The following is a 12,329-nucleotide window of genomic DNA, read 5'->3' as shown; positions in this document are numbered from 1 at the left end:
AGGGCTGAGTTTAGCGCGGTTTGTAAAAACTTCCGCGGTAACAGCACAGTTGATGGTGCTCTAAACCGTCAACGAAGTCCTTCATTCCTTAGGGGTCGATGAATTCGTGCTAGACTTGTCTGAGAGTTGGAAGGGGGACAAAAACACTGAAATAATACGTCAGCAAGTCCCATTCAAGAGATTATGGGCAAAACTCACGTTCATAACCATCAAACGGTTCTGAAACGAAGTTGAACGCGTTTGCTTATTCCAAACGGGCTGCTTAACACCGAATACTTAATCAATTATTATATCAATTATACTTTTCGAGAAGTTACAGTTTCCTTCATTTGCAAATTTGCAAGAATTACCATAGATTGCTTCCAGCGGAGATTTTCCTCGTTTCTTCCTTCTCTTATTTGTTTATTTATTTATTGTGAAGAAAAAACATTTGTTTTAACTATGTACCCAACTATCATAAGGTATACGTTCCGAGAAGAAACAATTTGCCAAAATGGTAACAGTTGGTACTTTTTTTTCCAAAATATTTGAATACACACTAAAACGAAGTTTAACATTTTATTAATATGTTTGTTCGGAAAACAATTAGTATTATTTTCTTTCACACGTACAGTCCGCATACTTGTAGATCTGTTTCTTGCCTACTCATAATCCATTGGTAACAATAGAGGTCCCATCTAGGTTGAACAAAATGGGAATCGCACTTGCTGAAAATAGAAACGCACTCCTGTCAGTATTCATTATCGTATTGCTGAAATCATATCCGTGTAGATGATACGTTAACAGAGAAAATAGTTGATTTTAAATGGGGCATAGAAATTCTTGACATTTTATTAATATGTTTGTTCTGTTGTTTGTTTGTTTGCTTGTTCTTGGGCAGTAGTCCACACAAGAATAATATTTGGGGAATCAAAGAACGTCTAGGAAAGGAAGTGGAAGTTTGATGACACCGTTAACCCCTTTAGCGCTTATGACGTATATATATATACATCATGGTCAGTTGACTACCATAGCGCTAATGACGTATAGTATGGCAACCATGCCTCCATACCAATCCCCAATATAACTACTACAACACCACAACAACCCCAAACAAACTGATCAGTCTCACCGAGGAGCGGGGCTGGTGAACCACCACCTTCTTACAGATTATCATTCAAGGCGAATGAGTGCAGCACACCGCCCGGTATCCTTAAGTACTGGTGTCTGGATAGTGCTAAAGAACTGTATATAGTTGGGTCAAAATGACATGAAGCACGGACCGTTGCGCAAGCGGCCGCGCTCGGAAGCGGTGCGGTGGAGACAGAGGTTGGAATCGAGGTGGGACCAAACTGCAGAGATGTGTGGCGGCGAACTGCAGAGGTTTGTGGTGGTAGCGTGGATCCTTACACGATCCCAACCGCTACTCTCCACCGCTCCGCTTTGAGCGCAGCCGCTTGCGCAAATGTCCGTGTTTCATGTCGTTCTGACCCGACTATAGCAGAGCCAAAACACATAAAGCGCGGTGGAGTTGCGTAAGCGGCTGCGCTGGAAGCGGTGCGGTCGAGCTCGGGGTTCGAATCGATGTGGGACCATCATGAACTGCAGCAAGGAATGGTGCTAACAAGGTCCTCCCTTTCGATCCTAACCGCTACGCTGAACTGCACCCCTTCTAGCACATCGCAACTGCACCGTGCTTCGTGTCGTTTTGACCCTACCGTATTTATACGCATCGTAGAAAAGTGAGCGAAAGCGAAAAGTGGCAAATGCCGTATTTGTTTTATGTTTGTGTTTTCATTGTGTTTGTCCTGCAGCGTTGTATATGTGCATTGGTTATTGTTCAATCGGATCAGTGTGGTGTACGTCTTCCTGCGGGTAACGTGTGCTAATTTTCGTCGTCTTTCGATGCACCGGGCACGTGTTTCCGTACAACATGCCGTCAATGTGGAGTGCATTTTGTGTTCAGGCGCGCGCCACTTAAGAGGTTAAGGCGGCACAAGGAAGAGAAATACAGTGGGAATGAGTTTGAAATAAAATGTACGATTTTAAACCACGGGAAAGAAAAGTCTGCTAGGACGGCATTAAAAGCGTTCTGGATCTCCGTCGGGAATAACAAAAATGAGTGCTTATCAACTACTAAAGGCTTTATTCTGTTCTTTCTTTTCTTCTTTTTTTTTCTTTATTCCGTTCTTCAATACATGATTGTCCCACACGGAGCTCCTTAATATTACCCAGACACCAGTACTTAACGATACAGTGTGTAGAACTCATTCGCCTTGGATGATAATCTGTAAGAAGGTGGTGGTTCACCATCTCCGCTCCACGGTGAGACTGATCTGTTTGTTTGGGACTCATTTTGGTGTAGTTGAAATAACATCCAGGACTGGCATGGATTCATTTGGTGTAGTTGGAATTATATCGGGGATTGGGACGGAGGAGGATTTTTTTTGATCGCTTAGAAGTTATTATTTTGATAAAGACGAGGTTGTCGAAACGTCAGGCCAAAAGTAAAGTTTCACAAAAACCCTGGTAGCAAAACAAGGGAATATTAATTTTCCTTTTCTAATTTCTAGGGTTTGTTGCAGTATTTAAGCCGTTTAACGGAGCATGAGGGCTTCAAAAGTCATTTGCGAAATCTTCTTATTTACTTGCTTGACTTTATCGGTGATGTTATTGGGCTGACATTATCGCCTGATGCGGTTACCCAGATCTTCGCCGAAGAGTGCCGTTCTTGAGAATAGCTCTGACCAACTTTCTCGACCTTCAGTAAGAGCTCGCACAGACATTCGTTGTTATTCCGTGTCCTGCGGAACCTTACGTCTTGCTTGGGACCACCTATCCACGCAGGGTGTCCTTCGGTCCTCTTTTTCCACCTCAGTCCAGAACTTCCGTTTTGGGCCTGAAGGCCTCTTCCAGCTTAAACCTGAGAAACTCCTCAGAACTCGTTGAAACAGACTGCTATTCTCCTTAATATATGACCAAAGATGCGAAGACGATTCTCTGTGGCCACTTTCTATGACGGTGCAAGACGTTGATACCCTCCTCTCATTCACTGGTACATCACATCAATTTCTGCGTACAGATCTTCACTGTGGCATATCCTAGGCCAAAAGTAACCAAGCAACGGTCTAAGCAGCTTCCTTTCCGTGCAATCAAGCCTCTCCATCACTGTAGACGGTGCCGCCCAAGTCTCCGATCTCCGTACATTTCGAAATGTGCACAAATGTAATCATACGACTAAGTTCATGCGACCTGAATCTAGGCGTGTTCCCATCGCCTACGCATGAACTCCAACAGAAAGCGCAAAATCGCGTGCGCTTCAGTTCAATTACGAGAGATCGCCATACGATTTCGAAGAGGCTCACCATTACGAACTTCAATACCCGATAATGTGTCTTTCATAGATAGTGGACCAATCTTTTTAAGCTTCCTCACATATCTACCAACATTTTGTTCAAATCGGCCAAACGCGTTGACTATACTCTGGAACACGGTCTCAATTTTTATTATCCTGAAATCGCCAGCAAAAAAAAAGAGCTCTAGTTACCTGCGGTACGCCGTCATTGTAGTAGATTAAGTTATATGAATGCGGGAATAAAGTTGGTGTAGTTATGGCTCTTATGAAGGACGTTCCATGTGCAAAATAGTATAGAAGTGTATGAATGATTCGAGGAATTTCTAACGATTGTGTCATGTCACCTCCAGGACCAGCCAGCACCAATTTGATCTTAAAATTAGCACAAATTTTCCTCCATATGATGCCGGAAAAAGAAATAAAAACCTCATTGTCGAAAAGTATAAGCGGTTGAAGTGTGACTTGATCCATATCGATCCTAATCTGTTGTGAGCTTGTCGAACTGACGGAGCTATATTTTCTTCGATGACTCACGCTTTTTTTTTGAAAAAAAAGAAAGAGGAAAAAATCAAACCTTAAACCAGGAATTCCACTGTATGCAATTGCCAATTGATTTCTTTTATCCAAAACAGTGAAGAAATTCCCCGAATATGGAGGGTTCTGGAACGTTTTCGAATATAGTAGTGATAATAGTGATTGTTGCTGAGAATTTCAGGAAAATTCCCGAAAATCCTACTTTTTTCTTACGAATCCCATCCATCTTCTTTTTTGTTGTTTTAAAAGAATGATCTTTTAGAAAAGACCTAAAACTTATAAGTAGAGGCATTGGAGGAGTGATTTTGAGTAGAAATTGGAAATTGTGAAAAATATTCGAATGAATGAGTAGCAAATAATCGATTTTTATGTTATAAAAGTACTTAAACTTGAATACTCGTGACAATGTAGTTCGAACACTCGAATGATCGACTGTTGGACTTTTTTAGGTTCGAACAGTTGAAGATTTTCAAAATGTGTTCGGGTATGCTCAAATATTTGGTTCAAATTTGTTTATAGTATATAAATCCACAAGCATGGATTGAGCGAATATAATCGATACATAAGTATTGAACATTCGAATGGTCGACTTTTTCGAATATCTTTCCGAACACTGATATTTTGTCTCAAACCATACTGCAAATTGGACTGAATTCACTTGAAAGGAAGTTAATTTTTAAATTCATAAAGAAAATGTACTAAAATGTACTAAATAATAAAATGGAGCAAGAACTTTTTTTTTAGCAATCTCTTACCATATTCGACTGTATGCTTGAAAATAGAATGTTGTAGTTGACATCTCAGAACCCGTGACACGACCAATATTAGATGATTTTAGCAATGACGATCCTTCTAAAATGAATATTTTGTGCATTTAAATATTTCTTAGTACTGCAAGAAATACAACGATCCTATTGGATTGAAGTTCACTTGGAAAAACTTGAATTTATTGTCCAAAGTCAAAGACCCATAGTTTATAGTCGCAGTCTGCGCAGTTACGCTCAGTGCGGCGCGGTTTTATGCCGCTTGCAGTTGAGTGTGCGCTTAAAGGCAACGTATCACGAAACTGACAATGTTGAGATCTTTGTGGGCAATTGTAGAGTTCGGAGTTTAGATCACGACCAGGTCCTCAATGATTTTCGAGTGCTCGCTAGTGGACGCGGTACATGCGCAAAGGTGGCGTGTTCTAAAGTGTCCAGTAGGAAAAAACGCCGTTTCCCACGCTGTTTTTTAGGAGGATTTTCAGGAGATTGAGCGTGTCTACGCTCGCACTAACAAACCAGAATCCGAATTCTATATTTGCCCATAAAGAAAAAGAAAATTGCTCATCTTGCCATCTAAACCCCGAATTCTATATTTGCCCATAATGACCTGAACATCGTCAGTTCCGTGCTACGTTGTATTTAACAGAGTTGTGCACTACTTTTTTTGCGACAATAATCAATTGGACACACCTTTGCCCGTGAAAAGATCTATAACATTTGGGGTATTTCCACTAATGTTAGGTCTACATACGCTCTGATTGGTTGCAAGTTTAATGACTGGTATATCCATCCATATGATATCTTCTTCAATTGAGTATGTAGTGAAGTTTTCCTGTGCTGAAAAAGATAGTTATTGTATCGCCCGGCGCGTAACTGAAGGAAAATTTTAAAAAAATAAAAATAAATTTATTACTGTCCCAAGCTGCTTCCTGCTTCGTTTGCCTCGTGCGTTGATGTCACTATTTTTTTTAACACTGATATTAATGTAGGGAAAGCTACGCGTGCTCATAAAACAGTTAAATGAACGTTTAGAAAAATCCTCTATGTTATCCTAGAAATCTCGAAAGTTTTATGGTAAAAACCTATTTATTTTTTTATGACGCTTAAAGACTTGCCGAAAAGATGTAGAAAAGACAAGTACAGAAGAAATACAGTAAATACTTCGTGAAAAGACACAAAACAACGAAACAACGAGCTCGGATCAGTTTCGTGCGCAATTCCGGTTGTAGTCAGTGCATATAAAAAAGCTGCATATAAAAAGCGTCTATATAGCAAAAATAAAGCAATAAAGTAATAAAAGTAAGCAAAAAACCTCAACATAAAAATATCAGTAAATGCCTGAAAGCACTTCCCACCGTATACCGACATTCGCAATCCGTTCCTCTCTCTCTCCCCGTTTTTTGGAATTGTTTTTAGGATCCTGCATCCGGCCCGGAAGATACGGCTTCATTCATTTTGGCGCACAATTTTGTACAAGAGGTTCGATTGGAGCGTGCCAGTCTTGATTGGACGCCTGCATCCCCCCTTGGTAAACGGACTAATATCTCGTCAATTTTTTTATCAGGCAATTAGCAGGAAATGGACGGAATCACCTCCCTCTCCGTAGTCTCCCATACCGTATACGAATACTCCACCTGAAATTTGCACCACCTCAGATTCGTGGGGTGATGCCTTCAAGTATTTTCAAGCACACTTGTATTCTCACATTAGTATCTATTTTTGGAAAACAGTGTTAAAGTCGGGTCAAAAGGACGTAAATACACCGTACATTCGCGTAAGCCGCGCGATAAAGCTGGGGGCTCTGATTGTGGTGGGACCCTTGTGAGCTCCACACGTCTCTGTAGTCCGTGTCTGTGCTCGCATTCGCTAGTGCAGCCGCTTATGCAACGTATGTACCGAGTACGTATGTACCTTATGTACCGAGCTTTATGTCGTTTTAACACGAATATAACTTGGAATAGTGAGTTTGGAAGAGTTGTAGCTGAACCACGCCGCGTATCGATCGATTGGAGTGGATCGCGTTGCGGCTGCGCCTCGAGCGAGGCCGCAATGCGACGGGTAACGGAACAGAAGTTTTGGGAGCAACTATAATCAACACTATAACTATAAGCAGTATGAAGACATAGTGAAAATGCGGGATTTCATCTGTTTGCGACTTACTGTTGATTTCCTCGCTACTCGAAGTGGACATAGTCGAAGTTACATTTCGTAGCGACGAGAAATTTGGCCATGGTAATGCTTGGATAATATCACCTTCGACGTATGTTGCTGATTTAAAATCTTCATCGAAAGTATTGCTAAAATTGAAACCATTGACTAAAAGGGAATAAAGAGTACTAGAACAAATAAATAAATAATAAGCGATAAATATTCAAGGATTTGACAACAATACTACCCACCTGCACTCCTCCTGTAACACCTGTTCGCTTCCTATTATGCTGAGATATTCAGCAAAACTTTTGCTCATAGGATAAGTACGTAAACCTCTGGAAATTGCTCTGTTCAGACATGGAATTGAACGGGAAAAGTTTCCTAGATGAAAACACCCACCTACTTAATTTTAGGTCCAGCACGTCTATCTCGCTGCGGTTCATTTTTTCTAGTAAAGCCCTGTAAGCCCCTAAAAGAAAGACTTTAACAGGAATTGGTTATGCATCTGAAATTGATTGTTAATTGTGTTTTTTTTTTACTGCTGAATGCTTCTCAATTAATCATTGCTTATATTAATGGTACGTTACAGTAACTGTTGCCTACAGTAGACAAAATATCCGGTCTCCGGCAAAAAATTTCACCATTAATTGGGGTGCAACTTCCGTGAGATTCTAGCAGGAAAAGGAAACGTAGTGATAGCAAAGGAGGAGAAATTTTGTGACCTACAGTAACCTATGTTTTATTGATTACAACGCAACCAATTAGCGCTAACGTTACACACCCCTTTTAGTACCATTGGATATTTGCACAGGGTAAGTTAAATACACTAAAGGCGGCCCAAAAAGGGAAATTATTGCGTCAAAGTAAAAATATATCTTCTACATCTCATTCCCAAAAAAAAAAATCAGCACTTTTGTAATGTTTCTTATATTATTATTGAATAACATTAAAGGAATTTCTAAGAATTTCAGTGGAGCACGAAAAAAAAAACAAATGAACGTCACCTTCTAACGAGAAATCCTCCGTGACGGTCGTATTTTCACCGCTAATCTCATACGTTTTTGTTCGCTTTACGCTCTGTTGGCAATTTGTGGAATTTCTCTCATAACTAGAATTTTTTCAAAACGATTTATTAAAGAAAAATAGTGAACTTGACTTTTATATACCTAAAATTTAGGAAAATAGCAACATTATATCCATTAATATCGTTCTTATATGGTTCTGTGGTCGCCAAGCATCGAGCGATTCCAGCGGCAACACCAAATATACTGTGTCCTTCGATGAAAAGTGATCTAAAGAGGAAAAAAATGAGTGAGGATGATTGAAGAAGGATGAGAATGAAAAGTGTTCTTTATTTTTGAAAGTGTGAAGAATTCCATCCTTCGGTTTCTTCCGATTAAAAAAAAAAAACTAGTATAACAAACTTAAGAAATGGAATTTTTCACAGTCGCACAAGAATCGGTAGCGAAAGTTATAACGTAGAAAAAAATCTTCCCGACAGCTGCCCCGCTAGAAAAAAAATGCAGTTCAAAAAATCTCTGAAATAAAAAAATATACACCCATGGGGTTAGGAAACACCAGAAGGTCGTTCCTGATCTCTTATATATGAGGATCATCTGAGGATTACATTGTTCTCGGTTTTTTTTAAAATCAGTTCTTTTCCTTTTTTCGATAGTTTTTTTTTGAATTTTTTGGTGTTGGTATTTATTTGTTTGTTATTTTGTTATTTCATAGTTAGTATTCATTTATAGATTTATTTATCTGGTACTTTTTGGTGTTTTTCTGGTATAACAGTACGCGAATTGGATTATGTACGTAATTGCGTACTGTCGTATGCAACTCACTTCACATGAGCCTCAAATGTCTTCAATGTGTTGAAAAAAAACATCGAACGCGGAGTTCATTCAAGATAAAAAGAGAAGGAAAAGAAGGAGAAAAAAGGTTTTTTATCTTGAAATTTGTGAAAATTCGGTTTTGAGATTAAATTTTTTTAGGGCTTGTTTTGCAGTGACCTGGTCTGGATTGATTCCATGCAAATAATGAGCCAATGAGGTGCGCAGCGAATTGTTTGATCAGTCGAAGAAGGATCGGAATAAATGGTGCGCACAAATAAAACAGTTCTCGGTCGAAAGCACCATGTGGGGGTATAGCTCAGTGGCAGAGCATTCGACTGCAGATCGAGAGGTCCCCGGTTCAAATCCGGGTGCCCCCTCATGTTTTGCATTTTGTACGACCAATAAGTGCTAATGTTCATGTCGCTAGAATTGAACACCTATGACTCATGTTGGTAGATGCAACGTGGGGGGATCCCATGGAGGTCAGTATTATATTAGTATTAGGTCAGTATTTTTCTGACATATCCTTTTTTGCTCGAGACCCTTTTCCAGTCGAACGATTATCGTTGATACGTAAAACGTAAATAATAGCAAATAAAAAGTTTTGGGACCAACCCTATGAGGAAAAGAGTAAGTTTTCATCAGCTGTTTAAACCTTTTTTTGCTAAGCTCCGCCTGATTCCAACCGCTTCGGAAGAAGAATTTCTGCAACCACTTCTAGCGCCTCTGCGATCACTGTTTCGCATATCTACTACCATCATTTTGGAGAGAAATGGATTTTTTTGGAAGTAACTATGAAGGTGGCCTCTCCACTCGCTCAAAATAGAAAATTTTAAGGAAAGAAACAAAGTTATCGCTCATTTTTTCCATTTCAACGAACCAATCGATACGAGAACAGCCGGATCAGTTATTTTTTTATTTCGTTGCTTTTGTTTATATTCCGAATATGTGGTTAGATGAAGGTGGTTTCAATACTTTCGGCAATATTTCAATATTTTGTTTCATACTAGCGCACATTATTTTAAATAAACGAGCAAACAGAGAAAAAATCCAGGAAAAACCCACCTCCCAAGTTCATTGCACGTCTCAGAATTGGATGATACAGCGAATTCTTGAAATTCGTACGATAATGGTCGTGGATGAAGTTTCCATATCCTCTGTGAGAAAATTTTTTTTTTTTTTTGAAAACAATGGAAGGAGCGGACTGGTAAATTTGAAAATAAAACAATAATAAAAGATAAAAAGCAAAATGATACTGCTGATAATGTTCTGCAGAAGGTAAGGACGTAATAGATGAACTAACATTACATATAAAAAGATAAAAAAGGAAGAGGTCACTGACGTATCAATCCGCTCGGGATCCACCACCTCGTTCACTTCAATTCAGAATCGTTTGAGGTTTATGAACGTGTAACTGGCCTTTACCATGACTTGCGTGGGCTAGCCGATGTATCAAGTCAGTGTTTTTATCCTCCCAGACAAGTCTGGTACCAATTTATCGACCTCGGAGGGATGAAAGTTTGGTTTGCACCAGCGCGGTTTCGAACCATCGACCGTGCGGGTATAGCGGACCTGTAACCGACTCCGCCCCAACATTATATACATATGACTTTATTGACTTAATCGGCAGGCTGATGTCATCGCCTGAAGCGATTACCCGCATCTTCGCCGAGGTGTGCCGTCTTTGAACATAGCTCTGCCCAACCTTCTCGAACTTCTGCGAGAGCTTGCACAGAATCAATCCATTCGTCGCTATTATTATATATACATATATTTATTTATTTATTTATTTATATAGAAATATATTGACAATTCGGTGGGAATGGATAAAACTGCAGGAAAATGTTGTGAGAGGTCTTCCAGTAGTGCACAGAAAGCTCACAATCACGACAACGACAACTCGACATGAAGTTAGCGTGGCTACAGCGGCAAATGAGGCTATCCCGGGAACACGAAAGTAGTTGAAGGGACTGGAGGAAGACAGCATGGGAGCATCGAGCATACCTTGCCGTCCGTGCTGTTCGGATGCCCTATTAGGAATCATGTCCCTACTTTTGCAGTGTCCATGCTTATCATCATAAATCGCGATCATTTCAATGTAATTATTATTTTTGAATAAAAATGTCATTTCTGTTCCTCGTATTACGTTTTTTTTTCAGTAACCTTCTTCTGTACTATATAGGATGACATAAAGTGTGATGGGCTATGGAATATCCAGGGATGCGACGATTGCTTAGGACAAAGAAAACTGTAATGCCATTGACTGGACCTCCCATCAGAATTGGCCGCCAGCCCACAGCGCAAGGAAGACACTGGAGTGCTGCGAGATCAATCTTTCGGATTTCTTTGACGAAGGTGTTTGGCCGTCAAACTCGTCCGATCTCAATCCTTTGGATTTTGGTGACTGGTAGATTCTAGAGCAAAAGCGTGCTCTTTTAAGCACAAGTCACCGAATTTGCTGAAAGGAGCACTGGAGGAGGCATGGGGGTTGGGAACTGATCTAAAAAAAAGCATCCACAAAAATTTCCCGGAAGAGATTGGATGCATGTATTGAAGCTAAAGGCGGTCATTCTGTATGTGATCTGTGAGACCTTTCGGGGAATTTTGTGATTATTGAATAGAAATTTTGTTTGGATTAATTGGTGCAAAATTGTGGGTGATTTTTTTGCATCACACTTCATGTGGACTACCTTGTACTGTAGCAGAGTTGTTTTTATGTATTTTTCAAGTTTCATCGAGTTCTGTTACTCAGCACTTAAAGGCATCACTCCACGAATCTGAGGTGGTACGGATTTCAGGTAGAGTATTCGTATACGGGATAATAGATTATGGAGACGGGGGTGATTCCGTCCATTTCTTCCTAATTGCCGTAAAAAATGGCCCAGAAAATGTGGCGCGTGCACAAGGCTGGCGCGCTCCAATCGAACTCGCTGTAAAAAGGAGCGCGCCGGAACGCTCGAAGTTGTATCTTCCGGGCTGTTTTTTACGACAGTTAGGAAGAAATGGGCAGAATTACCCCGTTCTCCTTAATCTACTATCCCGTATAAGAATACATCACCTGAAATCCGTGCCACTTCAGATTCGCGGGGTGATGCCTTTAAATTTTGCACACCAGTGTATCAGATGAGAAATAACTAATTTTACTTACCTGATCTTTACCACTTTCAACGCTTATAAATAGTAAAAGTGTAGAACTTAGTATAAAAACACAAAATAATAACACCAGTGTGAATATGAGCATGAAACGACAGCATCTGAAGGATAAAAAGTCGGATTTCGCGGTTGTTTTCGAGAATTAAACTAATCCTTAGGGAATTTTTTCACATACACTCCAAATCTTCTGGACCATTTAAGCCGACGATGTATTTGTTTGAGTACATTCAGACGTTCTTTCTCCATAGCGTCCGCCTCAGCCACGTCAAGCACATCTTTTCCTGGAGTCCTGGGCGTGGGCGTCGACGCGATGATACTTCTTTCCATCGGCGTCCTCGCCTTGGATGAGGATGGTGTTCGAGCGGTCGATGGTGCCGTACTTCGTGCTATGGGCGTCCTTCTTGTGCTCGGTGTTGGTGTGGCGAACATTTTTCTCGTGCTTTGTGGTGGTGTGTTTTTTCTAGATGCCATCACTCTAAATTGAAAGTTGCTAGTGTTGAATATCATGAATCAGGGGAGTATTACGGTATCGAAGACGATGATTAGAGTCTTGGACTG

At 40.3% G+C, this 12,329-nt stretch overlaps 1 protein-coding gene across 1 annotated transcript; it reads right to left on the bottom strand.

Moving 5' to 3' along the window:
* Positions 1 to 645: 645 nt before the first annotated feature.
* Positions 646 to 12,242, bottom strand: RB195_012089 (uncharacterized protein; the record flags this gene model as incomplete). Its single annotated transcript, XM_064193783.1, has 16 exons — positions 646 to 707; positions 3,345 to 3,462; positions 3,527 to 3,706; positions 3,761 to 3,845; positions 3,909 to 3,994; positions 4,071 to 4,137; positions 4,624 to 4,720; positions 5,323 to 5,469; positions 6,793 to 6,929; positions 7,032 to 7,118; positions 7,183 to 7,252; positions 7,788 to 7,891; positions 7,950 to 8,075; positions 9,684 to 9,775; positions 11,767 to 11,872; positions 11,947 to 12,242. The coding sequence occupies 16 exons, from the start codon at positions 12,240 to 12,242 to the stop codon at positions 646 to 648; spliced, it is 1,860 nt and encodes a 619-aa protein (XP_064051366.1).
* Positions 12,243 to 12,329: the final 87 nt, after the last annotated feature.

This window comes from Necator americanus, chromosome III (genome assembly GCF_031761385.1).
Source record: "Necator americanus strain Aroian chromosome III, whole genome shotgun sequence".
NCBI classification, from domain to species: Eukaryota; Metazoa; Nematoda; class Chromadorea; order Rhabditida; family Ancylostomatidae; genus Necator; species Necator americanus.
This window is presented reverse-complemented; position numbering and strand designations above follow the sequence as displayed.